Genomic DNA, 18,623 nt, shown 5'->3' on the forward strand with positions numbered 1-18,623 from the left:
CTTTCCACTACCCCGAGAATTCGAAGAAAACAGAGAAACAGAGGAATCCAGAGCGATGAGACAGAGACAGAGAGAGAGAGAGAGAGAGAGAGAGAGAGAGAGAGAGAGAGAGAGAGAGAGAGAGAGAGAGAGAGAGAGAGAGAAAGAGAGAGAGAGTATAACATTCAAGATATGAAGATATGTGAGGGGGATAAACATGACAAGAGAATCTAATCCTCCTCAATTTTTCCTGCAATCTTGACAAACCAGAGGCAAGACGAGAGCAGTTCTCAGGAAGGCTCAGCCGCAATGCGAGCATATTCCTTCCACCCTTCCCTCTTTTCCATTCCTGTCCCGCCGGCCTGGCCGCCCCCAACTCCCCAACGGGGTTCAAGGACCTGGGTTCTACTCGGTCCCGACCGTGTGTAAGTTTCCGCCTGGCCCCGCCCCTCCCCGCCCTCCTCCCCTTGGTCCCGCCTCCAGACTGGAGCCCGCTGGGCGGCGCGCTGATTGGCCAGCGCCTGGCGTAGCCGGGCTCGGCAGCTCCAGCTCTCTTCTGCTCTCTCTAGACTCCACCACCAGTAGTTTGCGGCAACCGGAGGAAGCAGCAGCAGCGGTAGCAGCGGCTGGTGCAGGGGGGAGGCGGATGAGCGGGCGCAGAGGGCAGTCCAGCTCCCGCACACCATGCTTAGCTTTCACGCGGGGAGTATTAGCATCTGCATCCCCAGGTCGGCGCCGGCCTTTGGTGTGCTGTCCTTCGCGGCTTTCCAGCTGAGCGGATTCAACCGAGATCCGTAACCTCCTACCCTCCCACCCTGTCTCTCTTTGCTCTCTCGTACTACACACGCACAATTCTCATATAGCACACACTCACTCTTCCTCTCGCGCACGCATTCACACACAACCGGACACTGAGAGCCAGACAGACGTTCCGCGCGCGCGAGCTCCGGCCGCCCTCTACGGAAGAATGGAATCAAGACGCTCCAGCAAGTAACTTTGGCAGGGAAATAACCGTCGACCGTGGCAGCTGCTGAGGCGGACCCCAGCGATATGCGACTGAGCTAGGAGGGGCGGCGGCGGCGGCGGCGGCGGCGGCGGCGGCGGCGGCGGCGGCGGCGGCGGCGGCGGCGGCGGCGGCGGCGGCGGCGGCGGCGGCGGCGGCGGCGGCGGCGGCGGCGGCGGCGGCGGCGGCGGCGGCGGCTCCTCTTGGAGTGACACTCCAGCTCTAACCCCCGGAGGAGGAGAAGTCCTCGGAACCCGCAGCGGCAGCCCCGCCTCTCCTGGCCGGTACTGTTGTCGGTTCCCCAATTTCCCTCCCCATTGCCCCACCCATCCACGGGTCATTGGAAAGACTGAGACTTTGATTTTCACGGACAAATTGTCATCTCCCCCATTTCCACAAACGACGTGGAGGCTCGGGTTTGTCGTTGGTAACTTTGGTTTTCAAGACGAAAACGTCCGCTTGTCTCTCAGTTTTTCTGGGGGAGGGGACTCCGCGCCCACCTCAAATCCTGTACCGACGCCCTCCCCCACGCCAGCCCTCCGACGCCCACCTCTCCGGGAGGGAGTGCGCTCTTGATTTGGCAGCCTCTCTCCCCTCCCCCTTCCTCTGTCAGCCCCTCGGACCGCCACCATCCAGCTTGGCCAGATCCCCGGACGTTCAAGGCACTTGCTAGCAACTCAAGCTCCCGCCTGCAAACCCCTTCTTTCCCCAGCAGGCCTCGAAGAACAGTGTGGCTCCCCCGGACCCCGGAGGGAGCATACCAGGCGGGTCCTCTCTCCGCAGTGAGCCGGGAGCGCTTGGGGGAGGTCCTTGCGCAAGCCAGGTGCACCGGCTAGGCGCCCGGCAGCCCCAGTGCTTGTGCGCCGCAGCGGGTCGGGCTGTGTCTGAAAGGCTGCATCCCCACCGCCTTCTGCAGCTTTGCCCCCAAAGCTCCTTGGACTCAGCCGCTGGCTATCTGGGCGGTGTAGACGCCACCCCACCCGCAGCCCTGCGGCGCTGTGGTCAGTCGCGCCCCGCTAACTTTGGAAGGGGAAAACTGAGTAGCCGGGCTGGAGGGAGGGGGCTCGGGGCCGCGCAGTGCTCCCTCGGGCCCTCGGAGCCCCCGGGCCCCCACCAAGCCTCCGCCGAGTCCACTGCAACCTCAGCATTGGAGCCGGCGCGGGTATATCCCCCGCGCCGCCGGGCTGCCCTGGGCAGGACTCCTCCCGCGGCCTCCGGGGCCACGGGGTGCAAGCAACAGGCGGCCCGAGCCAGCGGGAAGCTGGAGCGCCGGCGGCGTAGGCCTCGGAGGGGTGTGGAGCGGCGAGGCCAGGCAGAGCCCCGCGCAGCTATGGAATCACTCCTGCTGCCGGTGCTGCTGCTGTTGGCAGTACTGTGGACCCAGGCGGCTGCCCTCATTAACCTCAAGTACTCAGTTGAAGAGGAGCAGCGCGCCGGGACAGTGATCGCTAACGTGGCCAAGGACGCGAGAGAAGCAGGCTTCGCGCTAGACCCCCACCAGGCTTCTGCCTTTCGTGTAGTGTCCAACTCCGCTCCGCACCTGGTGGATATCAACCCCAGCTCCGGCCTGTTGGTCACGAAGCAGAAGATCGACCGTGACCTACTGTGCCGTCAGAGCCCCAAGTGCATCATCTCGCTGGAGGTCATGTCTAGCTCAATGGAGATCTGTGTCATTAAGGTGGAGATCAAGGACCTGAACGATAATGCACCCAGTTTCCCGGCTGCACAGATAGAGCTAGAGATCTCAGAAGCCGCCAGTCCTGGCACACGCATTCCTCTGGACAGCGCCTACGATCCAGACTCCGGCAGCTTTGGCGTGCAGACTTACGAGCTCACACCCAACGAGCTGTTCGGCCTGGAGATCAAGACGCGTGGCGACGGTTCACGCTTTGCTGAACTCGTGGTGGAGAAGAGCCTGGATCGTGAGACACAGTCGCACTACAGCTTTCGAATCACTGCGCTGGACGGCGGCGACCCACCACACCTGGGCACAGTTGGCCTCAGCATCAAGGTGACCGACTCCAATGACAATAACCCGGTGTTTGGCGAGTCCACCTATGCGGTGAGTGTGCCTGAGAACTCACCTCCCAACACACCCGTCATTCGCCTCAATGCCAGCGACCCAGACGAGGGCACTAACGGCCAAGTGGTCTACTCCTTCTATGGCTACGTCAATGACCGCACGAGAGAACTATTCCAAATCGACCCACACAGCGGCTTGGTAACAGTCACGGGTGCCCTAGACTACGAAGAGGGCCACGTGTACGAACTGGACGTTCAAGCCAAGGACCTGGGACCCAATTCTATCCCAGCACACTGCAAGGTCACCGTCAGCGTCCTGGACACCAATGACAACCCACCGGTTATCAACTTGTTGTCGGTCAACAGCGAGCTTGTGGAGGTGAGCGAGAGCGCCCCGCCGGGCTATGTAATTGCCCTGGTTCGGGTGTCTGATCGCGACTCCGGTCTCAATGGACGTGTGCAGTGCCGTTTGCTGGGCAACGTTCCTTTTCGTCTGCAGGAGTATGAGAGTTTCTCCACTATCCTGGTGGATGGAAGGCTAGACCGCGAGCAACACGACCAATACAACCTTACAATTCAAGCGCGAGACGGCGGTGTCCCCATGCTGCAAAGTGCCAAATCCTTTACTGTGCGCATCACTGACGAGAATGACAACCACCCACACTTTTCTAAACCCTATTATCAGGTCATTGTGCAGGAGAACAACACACCTGGTGCCTATCTTCTCTCTGTGTCAGCCCGAGACCCGGACCTGGGGCTCAATGGTAGCGTCTCCTATCAGATCGTGCCGTCTCAGGTACGCGACATGCCCGTGTTCACCTATGTCTCCATTAACCCCAACTCTGGAGATATCTATGCGCTGCGGTCTTTCAACCATGAACAGACCAAGGCATTCGAATTTAAGGTGCTGGCAAAGGATGGTGGCCTGCCCTCTCTACAGAGCAATGCCACAGTGCGGGTCATCATCCTGGACGTCAACGACAATACCCCAGTTATCACGGCCCCGCCCCTAATCAACGGTACTGCAGAGGTCTATATTCCCCGAAATTCCGGCATCGGCTACTTGGTGACTGTAGTTAAGGCAGATGACTATGATGAGGGTGAAAATGGCCGAGTCACCTACGACATGACCGAGGGTGATCGCAGCTACTTTGAAATAGACCAGGTCAACGGTGAAGTCAGAACCACCCGTACCTTCAGCGAGAGCTCCAAGGCTTCCTATGAGCTTATTGTGGTGGCACATGACCATGGCAAGACGTCTCTCTCTGCCTCTGCGCTTGTCCTAATATACCTGTCCCCAGCTCTTGATGCCCAAGAGTCAATGGGCTCGGTGAACCTGTCCCTGATTTTCATTATTGCTCTGGGCTCCATTGCGGGCATCCTCTTCGTCACCATGATCTTTGTTGCAATCAAGTGCAAGCGAGATAACAAAGAGATACGGACCTACAACTGCAGGTAGAGCTAACTTTTTCTGTCTTTCCTTCCATGTCTTGGATGAGTTAGGTGTGTGTATTTATGTTGGTGTGAAACCCCCACTGCTTTTGTTTTCTATGCAAATGCATGCTGCAGCATATTCACAATGCTTCTCTGTGGAGGGTGAAAAGTTTGTGACAGTCTAAGTTGATCAATTCTTTTGATCTGACAATTTGCTGGAAGACAATCATTTACTGTTTGAATGGATTCTGTTACATAATGATGATGAGCAGAAAAGCAATTATCATTTTAAAATTTACACAGCTGTCTCCACTGAAGTTAGGATGGAATAAACTAGGGAGGGGAGGGAGAAAGAGAAAAAGAAGAGGGAGGGAGGGAGGGAGGGAGAGAGGAAAGGAGGGAGAGAGAGAGAGAGAGAGAGAATATCATATTTTCAGCAAAACCAACAAGCACCATAATTCAGTTTCTAGGGGCACAATGATGTTTTGGTAACTGGTATTGACAACACAGAGAGTACAGAAAGCTACCCTGTCCTGCTGTCTAAGATGAGAAATAGAGAGAGTAGGGGAGGAGAGAGAGCAGGAGTATGTTGGAAAGCAGGTGATTTGTGTTTTGTAGTCTATTCTTGGCTTGTTTTGTAACCAGTCCCCAAACATCTGGCTATATAAATTGAGATTTTGTCATGCATCTGTATGTTTTCAAATATCTGTTCGGTTGGTTGTTGTGTAGAGACCAAACATCCCAATGAGGGACAAGACTTTGCATCCAGATGTTTCAGTAAAAATAGTAATCTTCTTGAGATGGTGGGGCTTTCCTCTAATGTGGGACTGTGCTGTGGCATTAAGATCTGGTTGCTACCAGTGGATGTCACTATGGGCTATTATGTTACATTTTCCCTTGAAGTGTGTACAGAATGTATGCATAGGAGGGAATTAGAGAAGAGGAGACGACAGGGCAAGAGAGGAGAGGAATGTGGAAACACAAATGATGTTTAGTATTTTTTTAATCCTCATTAGAGCATCAGAGGCTTTTGCTGAAATCCTTTATTACAATAGTCTCAGAATTCCTGGAATCTAAGTTCAGATAATACAATTACAATTTTTCCAGCAGTGTCTCATCGAAATGGTTGAAAGTTGTTTCTTTACTTTGCTGAAAATGAATGATGTTGCTATTTCCATCCAAGCGGGGGAGTGTGTGTGTGTGTGTGTGTGTGTGTGTGTGTGTGTGTGTGCTTTCAGTACACCTACACATCTAGTGTGTCTTTTCTGCCATCTGCGCTTGCATGTTAATCAATCAAAATATGTTCCTGTAGGTCTGATTTGTATTTGACACTACCTGAAATACACACTTCTGTGAATCACAGCCCCCCCGAATATGTAACAGCCATGCAATTATTGTTTCCCTTTTACTATTCTCTGCATTACACAAGTTAGTAGACAAATGCTAACCACACATGAATATCAATCAGGTGCCATAAAAGAGCAGCTGCAATGTCTCATAAATGCTTTAATCCTGTTACTAGTGAAATGGCCATGACTTTTCTTTCCTTTAGCATCCAGTCATTTCAAATTGGAGAAATGGAAATTAATATTGCTCCTACCTTTGAAACTTGTGACTGCCAGTGGAGCTTTTTATAGGAGAAAAATACAGGGTCAATAAAATTTTATTTATATGGAGATAATAATAGAGGGAACACCTTTTAAGCTATTTTCTCAGCATAGAGTAAATGCATAAGATCTTTTCCTTGATGAAAAAGAAATCGGCTAGAAATAAAGATATTGAAGGCTTTGCCACCTCCTGGTGATGTATGACTATAAGTAAGAGCTCTTTCTGAGAGCTTGCCAGGGAGATCATTAAACAGGGAGGAAAGCATTTGAATTGAGAAAAGAGTGCAACTTTACCCAAATGTGTATTTTGTAAAGCACTTTCTTCCCTGTGATGGTTTGGGATTAATGAAGTACAGTTTAATTAAATAATTGGTCAATACCGAAAGGGCTGTGCAAATAACGCCCCAGCTGAATAATTGAGTGGGGCATTGCCAAACTTACCCATCGCTGGTTAAAAAAATAAATAAATAAAACTTTCCATTGATTTCCTAAACAGATTAGAAAATAAAATCAACCCTACTCCTTGGGTTTTTAGAGATATTATCTGCTTCCAAGTCTCAGTGGCATCAGATTGCCATCATTACAAGTGAGCCTGGGCACAGAATGAAAGGGTTAGGGGACCTCAGTCACTTAGTTCTAGGTAGATCCTGAGGACAGTAAGAATTCTCCACTGGAGATATGCACTTTCCCCATCTGCTCACAAGTGCTCAAGTGTGTTTCCTTCCATGTAATTAGGCAGAGGTTTCTTGTTCTCAGCTTCTACAGAGTCTCTTCCTGAAATACATTCATTTATGACACTTGTGAGATGATCTGCAATTGCTGCTTGAATTGGGCTTCCTTTTTGTACTCAATTAGTTTTGTCAAGTGAGAATACAGGCACAGTCTTTGCCTTGTAAAGACCAACCTGTATTATTTATTAATCCTATTTTTGATGATTATTGCCCAGAAATTGAATTTTCAAAGAATAAAGTGAAATCATTGTGTGCAAAGGAATAAATGGCATTGAGAATCTGGCTACATTTTAATGTATTTCTTTTGACAAGTCTCTTAATGCTTGGTGTCTTTGGTGCACATTGCTGAGTCTGTGTCAGTCAGTGTTAATTAAATTGAGCTCTTTATGTTCCAGTTGCAGCACAGCTGCTTGTAGGTACACCTGAATGGAGAAGGATGCTGAATGCACTAACCTTTAAATTCCTTTGCAGTAATTGTTTAACCATCACTTGTCTCCTCGGCTGTTTTATAAAAGGACAAAACAGCAAGTGTCTGCATTGCATCTCAGTTTCTCCCATTAGCGAGCAGCAAGACAAAAAGGCAGAGGAGAAAGTGAGCCTTAGGGGAAAGAGGTAAAAAGGCATTTCCCCTCATTCAAATGGGTTTGGTGTTATCACATTTCTCTAGGAGAGGAGGGGGAAGGGTGGAGACTGGAGGAGAACTGGGTTAGGGTAGGGAGGAGGATGTGGAAGAAATGAGCTGAGGAGACATCCTAAGGATTGGGGAAGATCTACCCCAGTCCAAAAAAATGATCAGGTCACTTTAAAGAGGAAGCTCACAGAGGGATTTCTCTCTCTCTCTCTCTCTCTCTCTCTCTCTCTCTCTCTCTTTGCAACTTGGCAAATGCCTGGAGAAAATGGCAAGGGGATTAAACTTTTATTTTCTTCTGTTAAATTGGGACTTGCTTTTTACTTCACCCAGGAGTTCCTTCGGGTTCCAGGGACGCTCCAGATTTGAGTGTTTTTGTGCTTTCTCCCCCATAGGCTAAACTTTTTCCATCCCCTTCCCCACCTCTCTGGCCACTCCTAATGAAAAAACCCAGATTCAAAGAATAGGAAGTTTTTTTCAAGGGGTGGTGGTGGGAGGTTACTATGTTTAATTCGAAAACTTCCATGGCCCTCAGCTTGTTTTCGCATGTAAAAAGCACACGGAGAAGCCCGATGATGTAACTCATCAGAATAAGGAGCTGGAGCTGAGATGGGGTGCAACCCTCTGGGGTGCTTAGTGTTTATTAATCAGTGCATGGTTTGGGAGGGTGTTATCGATTCATGCTGCCTTTTCTGTCACATAGAATTGCTGAGTACTCCTATGGGCATCAAAAGAAATCAAGCAAGAAGAAAAAAATCAGTAAGAATGACATCCGTCTGGTACCCAGGGACGTGGAGGAGACAGACAAGATGAACGTTGTCAGTTGCTCCTCCCTGACCTCCTCCCTCAACTATTTCGACTACCACCAGCAGACCCTGCCCCTAGGCTGCCGCCGCTCTGAGAGCACTTTTCTGAATGTGGAGAACCAGAATACTCGCAATACCAGTGCCAACCACATATACCATCACTCTTTCAATAGCCAGGGCCCCCAGCAGCCAGATCTGATCATCAACGGTGTGCCCCTGCCTGAGGTAAGTGCAGCTACATGCTCTTTAAGGTCTTCCTAGACCATCTAAAGGTGCTTCATATATCACCACCACTCTCTTGGCAGATCCCCTGGCAGGGATAGGGAGAACTCTGCCTGAGCCAATTTCTGTGCACTGAATTTGCTACCAGTGCTTCTTAGGGCAACATGTTTCCCACTGTATAGGACTTTCATGTAGGTGGTGGGAATTAGAAGCCCAAGCCCAAGGAATCTGAGCTCTTAAAATCTCTCTGCAGTGTTTATTCCACCTGTTGAAAATGTGCCACATTTGGCATCCAGTGTTACCAATACGCCAGTTGAAGTAGCTTAGAAGGAGTCACCAAATAGTGATGAAAATGAATGAAGCCCTCTAATGAGTGAGGGCTAGTCTTTCCTCTTGTGAGTGATTCAGTTTCCTAAATCCCATTCTTGCCTTCTCTTCCTTACAGTACTGTTCTCTAGCATCTTGCCAAGAATATGGATGGTCTGGTTAGTGGGAGACAAGCAAAAAAAAATTAAAATGCAGCTTTGCTATATCTTCGCAGTTCTGGTAATAATGTTTGACAGATGAGGAGGTTGAAGCTGTCACTGATAGGAACATTTTAAGAATTTTCTATGCATTTGCATTAACTGTTTTATTTTACTGTGAATGTTTTTAAATGAATGCATTAAAAACACAATCTGGTCAGGTGTTTGTTGACTATTGAAATATTTCAGCGTATTAAAGTGATAACATGGATGATGGTGAGAGAGTGGCTGGATAGAAGGCTATACATAAGTACTAAATTGATTTTATTTTTCTAAAAATTGCTTAAGTTCCTTTTTGGTTGGAAATTTGATGCACTGGGAGGCAATGCCCTAGCCCAGGCCACTAATTAAGGGAATACTGTATATTTGGAGAGTACTTTCACAAGCATTGTTTCATTTGGAACGTGAAATCAGGTAATTTAGTATATTCCCATTCAGTAGATGATGAAACAAAGGCCTGGATCTGTGAAGGGACTCACAGACTCTAGAGCAGGTCATCATAGGAGGGAGGAATAAGTCACAAAACTCTACAGTACCTGAAAAGTGCTGTTTGGGGCCTGGAAATATGGCCTAGTGGCAAGAATGCTTGCCTCCTATACATGAAGCCCTGGGTTCGATTCCCCAGCACCACATATATAGAAAATGGCCAGAAGTGGCACTGTGGCTCAAGTGGCAGAGTGCTAGCCTTGAGCAAAGAGAAGCCAGGGACAGTGCTTAGGCCCTGAGTCCAAGGCCCTGACTGGCAAAAAAAGAAAAATGCTGTTTTGTTGGTACCTTCCTGCCTCAGAAACAACCCCCTCTTATACCAAGAGTATCAGGCATAGACATAATGGCCTTATGGGGTTTATATAAACTTTTTAGGGAAAAGGAGTCCTAAGACAACTCACATTGGTTGTTTCTAGTTTCTGAAAAAATAATTTCTACCCCGATTATTGATATGAAAAAGCAGTCCTTTAAATGAGCAACTGATCTTCTGCTGCTACTGGCAATGAAAACATCAGAATTTTTATCCAGAGGTCATCTCTTGCTATGAAACCTCTCTGAATCTTTATTTCCTCATCTACAAAATGCGTACATCTACCATGAAAGTTTTTTCCAAGGCTAAATATGACATTATGTATTGTGACACAACTCTTTGTAGGTGCCCACAAAATGCTATGTTAGATATTTGTGGAGAATCACTGTAGGCTGTGGCCTGTTTCCTGAGAGGAATTTAGACTGGATATATATATATATATATATATATATATATATATATATATTCTACAAAGTTGTGTGCCCAGGTGATTTATATTGATCAGTAAACAATGGAGGTAAAGGATATCAAGGTTGTGGGTTCAGTTGCTGATAGTGCTATTGCTTGGGGAGGTGAAATAAAGCATTGAATACTGAGGACATGGTGATCACTTTGCAATCAATTCAATATTTCATGGAAATGTGAGCCTTGATGTCTGTGAAATATATGGAAGAGACAAGAGACACAGGACAGTGATTACATGTTTTACCCAAGATCTCTGTATACTTTCTGAGATTCTCCTATCGAAAGAATGAAACTGTGTTGCTTCCATTATTTAGAAAACGTAATATCTCAGTTTTGATGTTGTACTTGTCTCCAAAGTCAGACATGCACCTTTATTGAATAAAAATCACACAGATCTAGTTGTACAAGGATAGGTGGGTCCAAGCTAGCATGTACCATGAGGGTAAGAGTTATTTCTGCAATGCAGTTCTGTAGAATTCATCGCTGAGCACAGAATAGGTCATTTAACTTGCATCTGTCACCTAGTCTTTCTAGAGGAAAAATGACACTTCTCCTTTCCTTCTTTACTAGAATTTCCTGAACATAGGCTGGATAAAGTAGAACAGGAATGCCTGAATAATCCATTCACTCAACTGGTATTTATTGAGTACCTGCTCTTTATAAAATGTTGTTCTAAGCAATAGATGCATATTCTAGTGGGGAGACAGGCAAGGAAAATAGTTTCTAATCTCCTATTATTTTGTAGGTGATTTGCAATATTGAATGCTAAACACTACTGACAGGTGCAATGAAATTCCTAGGATAATAATATTCTGATATATTTCCTACTTTCTCTTTATATTTTTCACATTAATTAATCCATCTAAGAAAACATTTATTAAGCAATTATGGCATTGAACAATGACTCCTATGATGTGTTAAGCATAAGATTCTATGGAAATTTCTCTATTAATTTGTATATGTTACTTTCCTTGTCCTTTAGACTATTTCATGAATCTACCCTTTCATTTATTAATTAATTCAACCCACTAGCATTTATTACACATTTAGCACGTGCCAGACACAGTTCTTACCATTTTCATAGGATACAAAAATAAAACACTTGATCTTTGACCCTGGTAGCTTAAGGGAATTGGACAAATAAACAGAAAATTTCAATTCAGGGTAATATCTCATTCCTGAGCACATTATTATTGTTCAGACTAGGACCCCATGTCGCTAGCATTCAGATCCTCTGCCCAGACACTTTTTATGATAAATCTACATCCTTCATTAGAGCTGTACAGTCAGGGATAGGGCTTACTTGAAATGTCATTGTAGATCAATAGTCAGGACTGCAGTGCTCATCTAGTGCTGCTTCCACTCCACCATACTGTGAAATGTATCATCATGGCAATATATCAGATCAGTAAGTATGTCAGAACATCCACTGTGCTCAGCTGCACAGCAGGCACCGCAGAGAGTTGTAAGTATATGGTGTAACTTCTGCCCTCAGAGAGTTCACAGTCTAGTTGAGGATTTAAGATCATCAATATGATTCACTGGCAACAAGTGCAAGGGTATTTTCTAGTCACTTGTTAGTTTGGAGGCTCCTTAGTACTCCCTTCCTCTAAGAGAACTCTGCTACTATTTCTATGTGAATTAAGTGTTGACCTGTCAGGGTTTGGTTGAGAATAATTTTTCCTGGTGTTGGGGATGAACCTAGGGCCTTTTGCATGCTAGGCATTCTAGAAAAGTGCTATACCACTGAGCTACAGTCTCAGTTAATAGGGTAACTTTTGTGTCAGTGTGTGCATGCCTAAACTTAATCACACCTGAATATTGTCAGCTCTAGAAACTAAAAGTAACATGGCTTTGAACACAGGTATGTAAGTAAAGAGAGTGAAAGCTTCTCATATTGCCAAGGTAATCTTGCATAGAATTGTATATTGTTATTTACCTGTCCTCTGTTGTTGTTTGGGAAGTCAGCTATGTGGAATTTGTGGTTTTGCACATAAATTTGAGGAGGCAAATAGTGGAAGATTCTTTTGTTGTTTACAGAAGACTTTTGTAGAATTAGTGATGCTGAGTATTTAAAGTATTTTATACTGGAGGGTGAAATTTACATTCTTGGCATTCTTTATTTAGTTCACAGACTCTGTGTGTATGTGTGTGCATGCACATGTGTGCATACAGGTACATGTATAGGGGGAAAAGTGTCAAAAGGAAAGAAGGATGAAAAGGGAGAATGAAGACAGTATGTTAGTTTTCTTAGATTTATTTTTGAAAATATTAGATTTGTTTTGAGAGCTCATTAGTATGCATATGTTTTTCTTCTGATCTTAAGGAATGTAAGTATGCCTACCTAGTGCCTCTGGATGATAGGAAGTGTTATTCCTCTGTGCGCCAGCATTTCTTCTGGGAACAAAGATTTGGGTGAAATAGCTATCATCCTGCATTAGGAGGGGTGAAATTGTTTTCTTTGAGAGGCATTTAAAATTAGTTTCCAATGCTGAATGATTTTGCAATGATAACTCTAAGGGAGTGAGCAATTTTAGCTAAGAGCTTCCAGAATTTTAGTAATAAGTTCCTAAGGATTTAGCTTGAGTTTTCTCTGTATTTTCCATCTTTCACTAATTGTAACATCTTTGAAATGAGGCATTCTAAAGGGCATGTCTGTGCTTTGCTATGCAGTCACTCATGCAACAACTTCATAAGTAGTAGTGTAGTAGCAGTGTCAGAGTTTCTAGGACAAGGGCATATGTGGCAGACAGAATTTAGTGCTTCCCATTATCCTACAAAAAAAGCTGAGTGCACGGTAATTTTAGTGCAAACAATAAAAATAAAGACAATAAAAATGAAGACAAGCAAGAAGAGAAATAGCTCATTCAGATATATTCCTTAAAACAGAATTGTAAAGTTAAGGATATGAGTGTGAAACTCCAGGTTAAGAACAGCCACAAACCTATAAGATGGCAGGTTCAGAAAGCACTGGACAATTAACAAAACTGGTTTGGATAGTATGGAAACACAAAGCATCACTTGCAATTAGAATAAGCCAACAATTCTTTCAATAAGCATGGCTTAAAAATTATTTCCTTATTATGATGGGGTTAGAATCATTTAAGTCTTATTCCTAAAAGTTAAAAGCAATCTTCAAACTGCAGTAAGAAGTGATGGAAGACAATGAGGCCCACACCTTCCCAAGTGTGCTCACTTCACTTTTTATCAAAAGATCAAGGTCTCTTCTTCTACCTGTGCCCATTCTAGGGCTATGCATTGCCTTTATTATGTGTTTATTGGCCTGTTTCATATCTAGCTAAGGCAGTACATATCCCAGTGGACATCAGCTTGCAAGATGTGTTTCAGAATAAACTGTTCATCTGTTGTCTCCATGCAACTGCTGCAGAACTGAGTTAGTTTACATTAGCATTTGCTAATTTATTATTATCATTCCTTATTGGCAATTAACTGGTTACCTTAGAGATCATTTCTCTCCCAGAACACCTTCACTAAAGTTGAGCTCAGCCAGAGTGCTTGCTAATGATCCTGAGATATCTCTCCCTAGGGGGCTGGATGCAGGACATTTTCCAGTGAGGCCTCTGGGGCACTGGAATTCCTCTTATCAGACCACCACTAGGTTTGGGTCCTAGTGGCCCCACCTGGTTATCTGGTAGGATGAAAAGAAGACCCCTTCCTAATTTTGCCCGTCTCCAACAGCTTATCTTGTGTCCAGAGGCTGAAGCGAGGGGTTCCAGAGGATTGGTGGTTAGGAATGAGAGAAATCAAAAAGGATGAAGTCACCATCTGGCAAAGATGGAGTCTCATTTATGGTGCTGCAGTGGATATTGAGGTGTCTGTATGGAGCTTCAGATGCTGAACCCTCTGCAGATGTGTCTCAGATTTCAGGGTTTAGAGGAGGCCAGGCTTTGCTGGATCAAGTGTCTCAAATGTGGGCAAATCCTATACTGAGCAGTGAGAGGCTAGTTCTGGAGTGTCTACCCCCCTCCAGGCTTGATTTCTTGATGTGTGAGTGACTGGCCTTTAATGTGAGCCTCATTTACTTTGAACAATTGAGAGGTTTGAAGTGAAAGTCCCAGAGGATCAGTTGTTTGCAGAGGGAAACACTCTTCAAGTTACATTTCCTCTTTGGCTGTTGTGTAGTTTTTGTGTGGGTGGCATAGTGGGGACACTGCTTCCAGTGGGTGTGCAATGTCTGCTAGTCACAACCTGGGTCCCCCACCCCCAGGAGGCTGAGGAAAGGCCTACAGTTGCTGGAAGAGGAGCTCTCCTAGAGCCTGGCCTCCCCTGCAGAAACCATTTTTGCTATCAACCAGCATTTTGCTTAAAATACTGGCTAGGACCATATACCTTGAATAGCATTCCTGGAGGAGTTGCCAGAAGGGACCTATGTTTCTACTCAATGGTCATGAAAACGGAAGTTACAGAAGAGGCAAATGACTTGCCAAGGCACACATTGCCTTAGACGTATACTCCATGTTGCTTGGTAGTTGTTCCTCTCTGATGTAGTTTCCAAGCTGTTTCCCTTTATGTAAGTAAACAAACAACCAAACAAAACAATAACATCAACTGGGGATATACCTTCTGACCTTTAGAGTCAGTTGTTTTCCTGAGAAGTTGTGCACATAGGCAATGTTTATTTTGTAAATTAGACCCCAACTTAACCATAATGTTGGCCATTTTATAGTTAAAGAAACCTTGGGGTGGATTATTTCTTTTAGGATTCAATCAATGTGAATAATCAACTCATCCTTTTTTGTAAGTCTAGATTTTCACAATTTTTGTTTGCTTAAAGTGAGGTTTTATTAACAAAACCTTTGAAAGGTGGGCTAATTTGTTATTCCATTGGCAGATAATTGGCCTTTGAATTCTCACTAGTTAATTCCTGGTTGAATTTCTGTTAATTAAAAATACAATTATATAATAGCTAAATTATACAGGGTACAGAGAATAAAACAAAATACATGTCATCTAGGTTCTTTTTAAAGGGTCTCATTGAGTAGCTTACATTGGTCTGGAACTTGCCTGGGTCTGTAGCCCATTTGGGGTTTGAACTCGTTTTGTCTCAGCTTCCTGTGTACAGCAATTATAGGCATGCATCATCAGGCTTCAGATTTAACAATTGTTAGCATTTTTTATTTGCTTCAGATTTTAGAAATCACATTCCTCCTCTTCCACTCTTTGTGAGCTTGTGGCTGAAAGAACAGAAGCTCACCATGAATGCTTTTAGTACTTTTTATCTTCTCTTCTTGAGCTCCTTCCTGAAAAGACATGGCTTTGATGCCCTTCATTCTAAAAGTTCCCCAAGTCAATGAAGGTTTTCTGTATTGAGCAGAAGCTGAGAAATACTTTTGAAAATGAATGGGCTTTCTTAAAATTTCCCTTTCTAAATTCTGTCGTTGAGAAGGGAGAACACTAATTTTGGAAAAAAATGAAAGTAAGACAGAAAGATTTACAGGGAGGTGTTTGAAGCAGTGACCTAGAGTTTTAAGCATTTAGTAGACGGAGGCAAGAAGTTACATGTGAAACCCATGATTTACTTGAGCTTCCCATTCATGGACTAGCACCAGGCCATCTTAATGTTAGATGCTTAAGCACTGGCTTCATGTGCATAGTCTTCTGATGCTCCATTAAGTATCTTAGTGCCAGGGTGGCCAGTTTTCAGTTTCTCCCACTGGGCCCCATCTGGTCTCTGTTCTGTGGCAAGCTGCTCTCCCTCATTGCCACCAGTACTGGCCTTGGCGGGCTCTGCTTTCTGGATTATGTTTGCTCTTAAATCTGATTTCCAGAGCATGAAGGGCACCTCTTCTCAGATTGTGTAGTTTGCTCTTTTGAACAAAATGTATTCCCTGTGTAAGCTGACAGCGAGAAAAGTTTAATTCAAAGGTTAGTTCCCTAGGGATGTGTGTGTGTGTGTGTGTATGTGTGTGTTTATGTGTGTATGTGTGTGAGAGAGAGAGACGGAGAGACAGAGAGAGATACAGAGAGAGAGGCAGAGGAAGGCAGACAGACAGACACAGAAGGAGAGACAGAGACGGAGACCAAGAGAGATGAGAGAGGATATAAACATACATTATCAGTTTCGTTCAGTCACTTATTTACCTTTGTGATGATTATGTCTTGCAGACTGGACCAATCACACACATGTCCATGATTTTAGATTCTCAGAGCATCCTCTGCTTTTGACCCTCAGCTGGTTGGTTCCCTGAGCAAATGTTCATAAACCTAATCATAGCTAAAGGATGTCTCCCAAATATGAGGCCAGGGAAACCCCAATATGGTATAACACAAGGATAGATTTCATTGGGAAAATTTTTAATTGACATCTCAGAGTATAAAGCAGTCAGATAATTATTGCTGGGCTTAAACTCAAGTTTAAGAATATTTTATAGTGAATATTTTCAATTTCTTAAAAATTGTTTTCTGAGGTTTAGATTTTCTTTTTGTCTCTTTCAGGCCTAAGTCCACTTCCTCTTTAGCTCACTTGGCTTAAGGAAAATTGCTTGGATTCTCAGTATGAATAGGTAGTTTCCTTTCAGCCATTTCTAAGTGAGTCTTGTAAGTAGGAAGACTAAGTCTGACTGTAGTAGGAGGTATTGGTTTACCCTTTGAGCATTTTTTTTAATAACTAAAAAACCTTAAATAGAACATTAGTATTTGAAACCTGACATGCATGAAGGAAGCAGGACTCTGAAAATGCAGGGACAATTAGATACATTTAGGGATGAGTATCAGGTAATGATTACCTGGGAGACTAAATTCCAATTCTATGTTGCCTGGCACAGAGGTCATGGTATGACATAGACACATCTCATTCATACAACTGGCACTGACTGTGATCTTGTTTTTTTAAATGGTACATTTGTATTTTCTCAAGTATAGACTTTCAAGTGATAGAGTATGCTAATGGTAGTGTTTAATCTTAAGAGCTAGCAGAGAGAACATGAAGATATGGGTATTAAGTAATGTTTTTTTCCATACTGGGACTTTGCTTAATTTTTTAATCACAGAACAATTTATAGTAGTTATGACTCTTTAGAAACAAATCTACAGATGAAATACTGGTTTTTGATGTGGTTTGTGGCCTTGCTATTGGGATGTATGTCTTTATACTTCTAAGGTCACTCTTTCTAATCTTGCCTCTACTGATCATTCTTTAGAAATAAAAGAAGGGTGTACTTTGTTGCAGCAAAAAATACAGTAAGGAAATGCATGAAATAGTAAGAATCCCAAGCTGCCTTTACACACACTCTAGATAGTGATTGATGAAACAAGGTTGTATAAAACTGATAAGTTAACAATGTCACGGCACTGGGCAGTTTGGGAATCACATGGAAGAGCTTGGTCTTTTCACATCTGATCCATCCTAAGAAAGAACACTAAAACTGGAGGAAAATCTGAAACTGAAAAGGATTGTGGTTGTACATGGTGTCATATTTGGAGACATGTGGTTAGAAAAAATGTACATGGTGCTTGTAACACTTTGAGCCCACCAAACTCCAGAAGGGCTGTTCTTTTTCATGTGCTGCTGACTTGGAGTCATTTTATCCCCAGTGAAGACAATGTAGAAAGTCTGAAGTAGAGGAGAAGGTTGATAACAATAAAAGAGACCTATGAAATAAAATTGAAAACCTTGTAAAAAGGAGCTTTACCTTATGGAAACCCATATTACTAATAATCTAAGACATTGAGAACTCTGAAAAAAATCCAAACAAATGCCAAGCTGCACTAAATGTTCAACAATATGTGAAAAGATCAGATTAGCATATCTCCAGTTTCTCTTCTAGCTTTTAGAATAATTCTGTGAAGTTTTGCAGCATTGGTTTGAAAGCCTTACTGCTGCTTTTGAGTCCATTGGTGATAATGGATACCCTGTATGTGGTATTTAGGGCAAAGGGATTGGCTTGAGGGGTGATACATTAGCTCTTTAGCTTTTGAATGAGGTCAACATATTATTACGTGTGTAATTTCATTCCTCTGTGTGTGTGTGTGTGTGTGTGTGTGTGTGTGTGTGTGTATGTGAGAAAACTCAATGACCTCTTCATTCAAATATGTCTTCTTAGGGAAGTGGCACTGTGGCTCAAATGGTAGAGCACTAATCTTGAATATAGATAAGCTCAGGGACAGAGTCCAGGACCTGAGTTCAAGCCCCAGGTACAGCCAAAAAAAAAAAAAGAGAAGAAATTACAATGAAATATGTCTTCTGAGCTGAATGCAGTGATTCATATTCTTAATCCAGCTACTCAAGAGGCTGAGATATGGAGGATTGTAGTTATAAGCTAGCCCAGGCAGAAAAGTCTTTAAAGAGTCCATCTCTATAATCAGCAGAGAGCTGGCTGGAGGCATAGCTCAAGAGGTAAAGCCAGAAGCTGACAAAAAAAGCCTGCTTGCGCAAGTTCAAAGTCA

General features: G+C 44.4%; 1 protein-coding gene across 3 annotated transcripts in view; it reads left to right on the plus strand.

The window, feature by feature from the left end:
* The first annotated feature begins 1,225 nt into the window (after positions 1-1,225).
* The window catches only part of Pcdh19 (protocadherin 19), a 113,321-nt gene continuing 95,923 nt past the window's right edge, over positions 1,226-18,623 (plus strand). The window contains exons 1-3 of one of the 3 annotated variants that reach the window (XM_048336408.1): positions 1,664-4,459; positions 7,248-7,388; positions 8,108-8,435. In XM_048336408.1, the coding sequence (XP_048192365.1) occupies positions 2,313-4,459; positions 7,248-7,388; positions 8,108-8,435 (2,616 nt within the window). In that variant the 5' untranslated portion in view covers positions 1,664-2,312. Of the gene's footprint in view, positions 4,460-7,247; positions 7,389-8,107; positions 8,436-18,623 lie in introns of all 3 variants that reach the window. The other 2 variants (XM_048336407.1, XM_048336406.1) reach the window with 2 other exon arrangements.

The sequence above is a fragment of the Perognathus longimembris genome, chromosome 28 (genome assembly GCF_023159225.1).
Source record: "Perognathus longimembris pacificus isolate PPM17 chromosome 28, ASM2315922v1, whole genome shotgun sequence".
Classification (NCBI taxonomy): domain Eukaryota; kingdom Metazoa; phylum Chordata; class Mammalia; order Rodentia; family Heteromyidae; genus Perognathus; species Perognathus longimembris.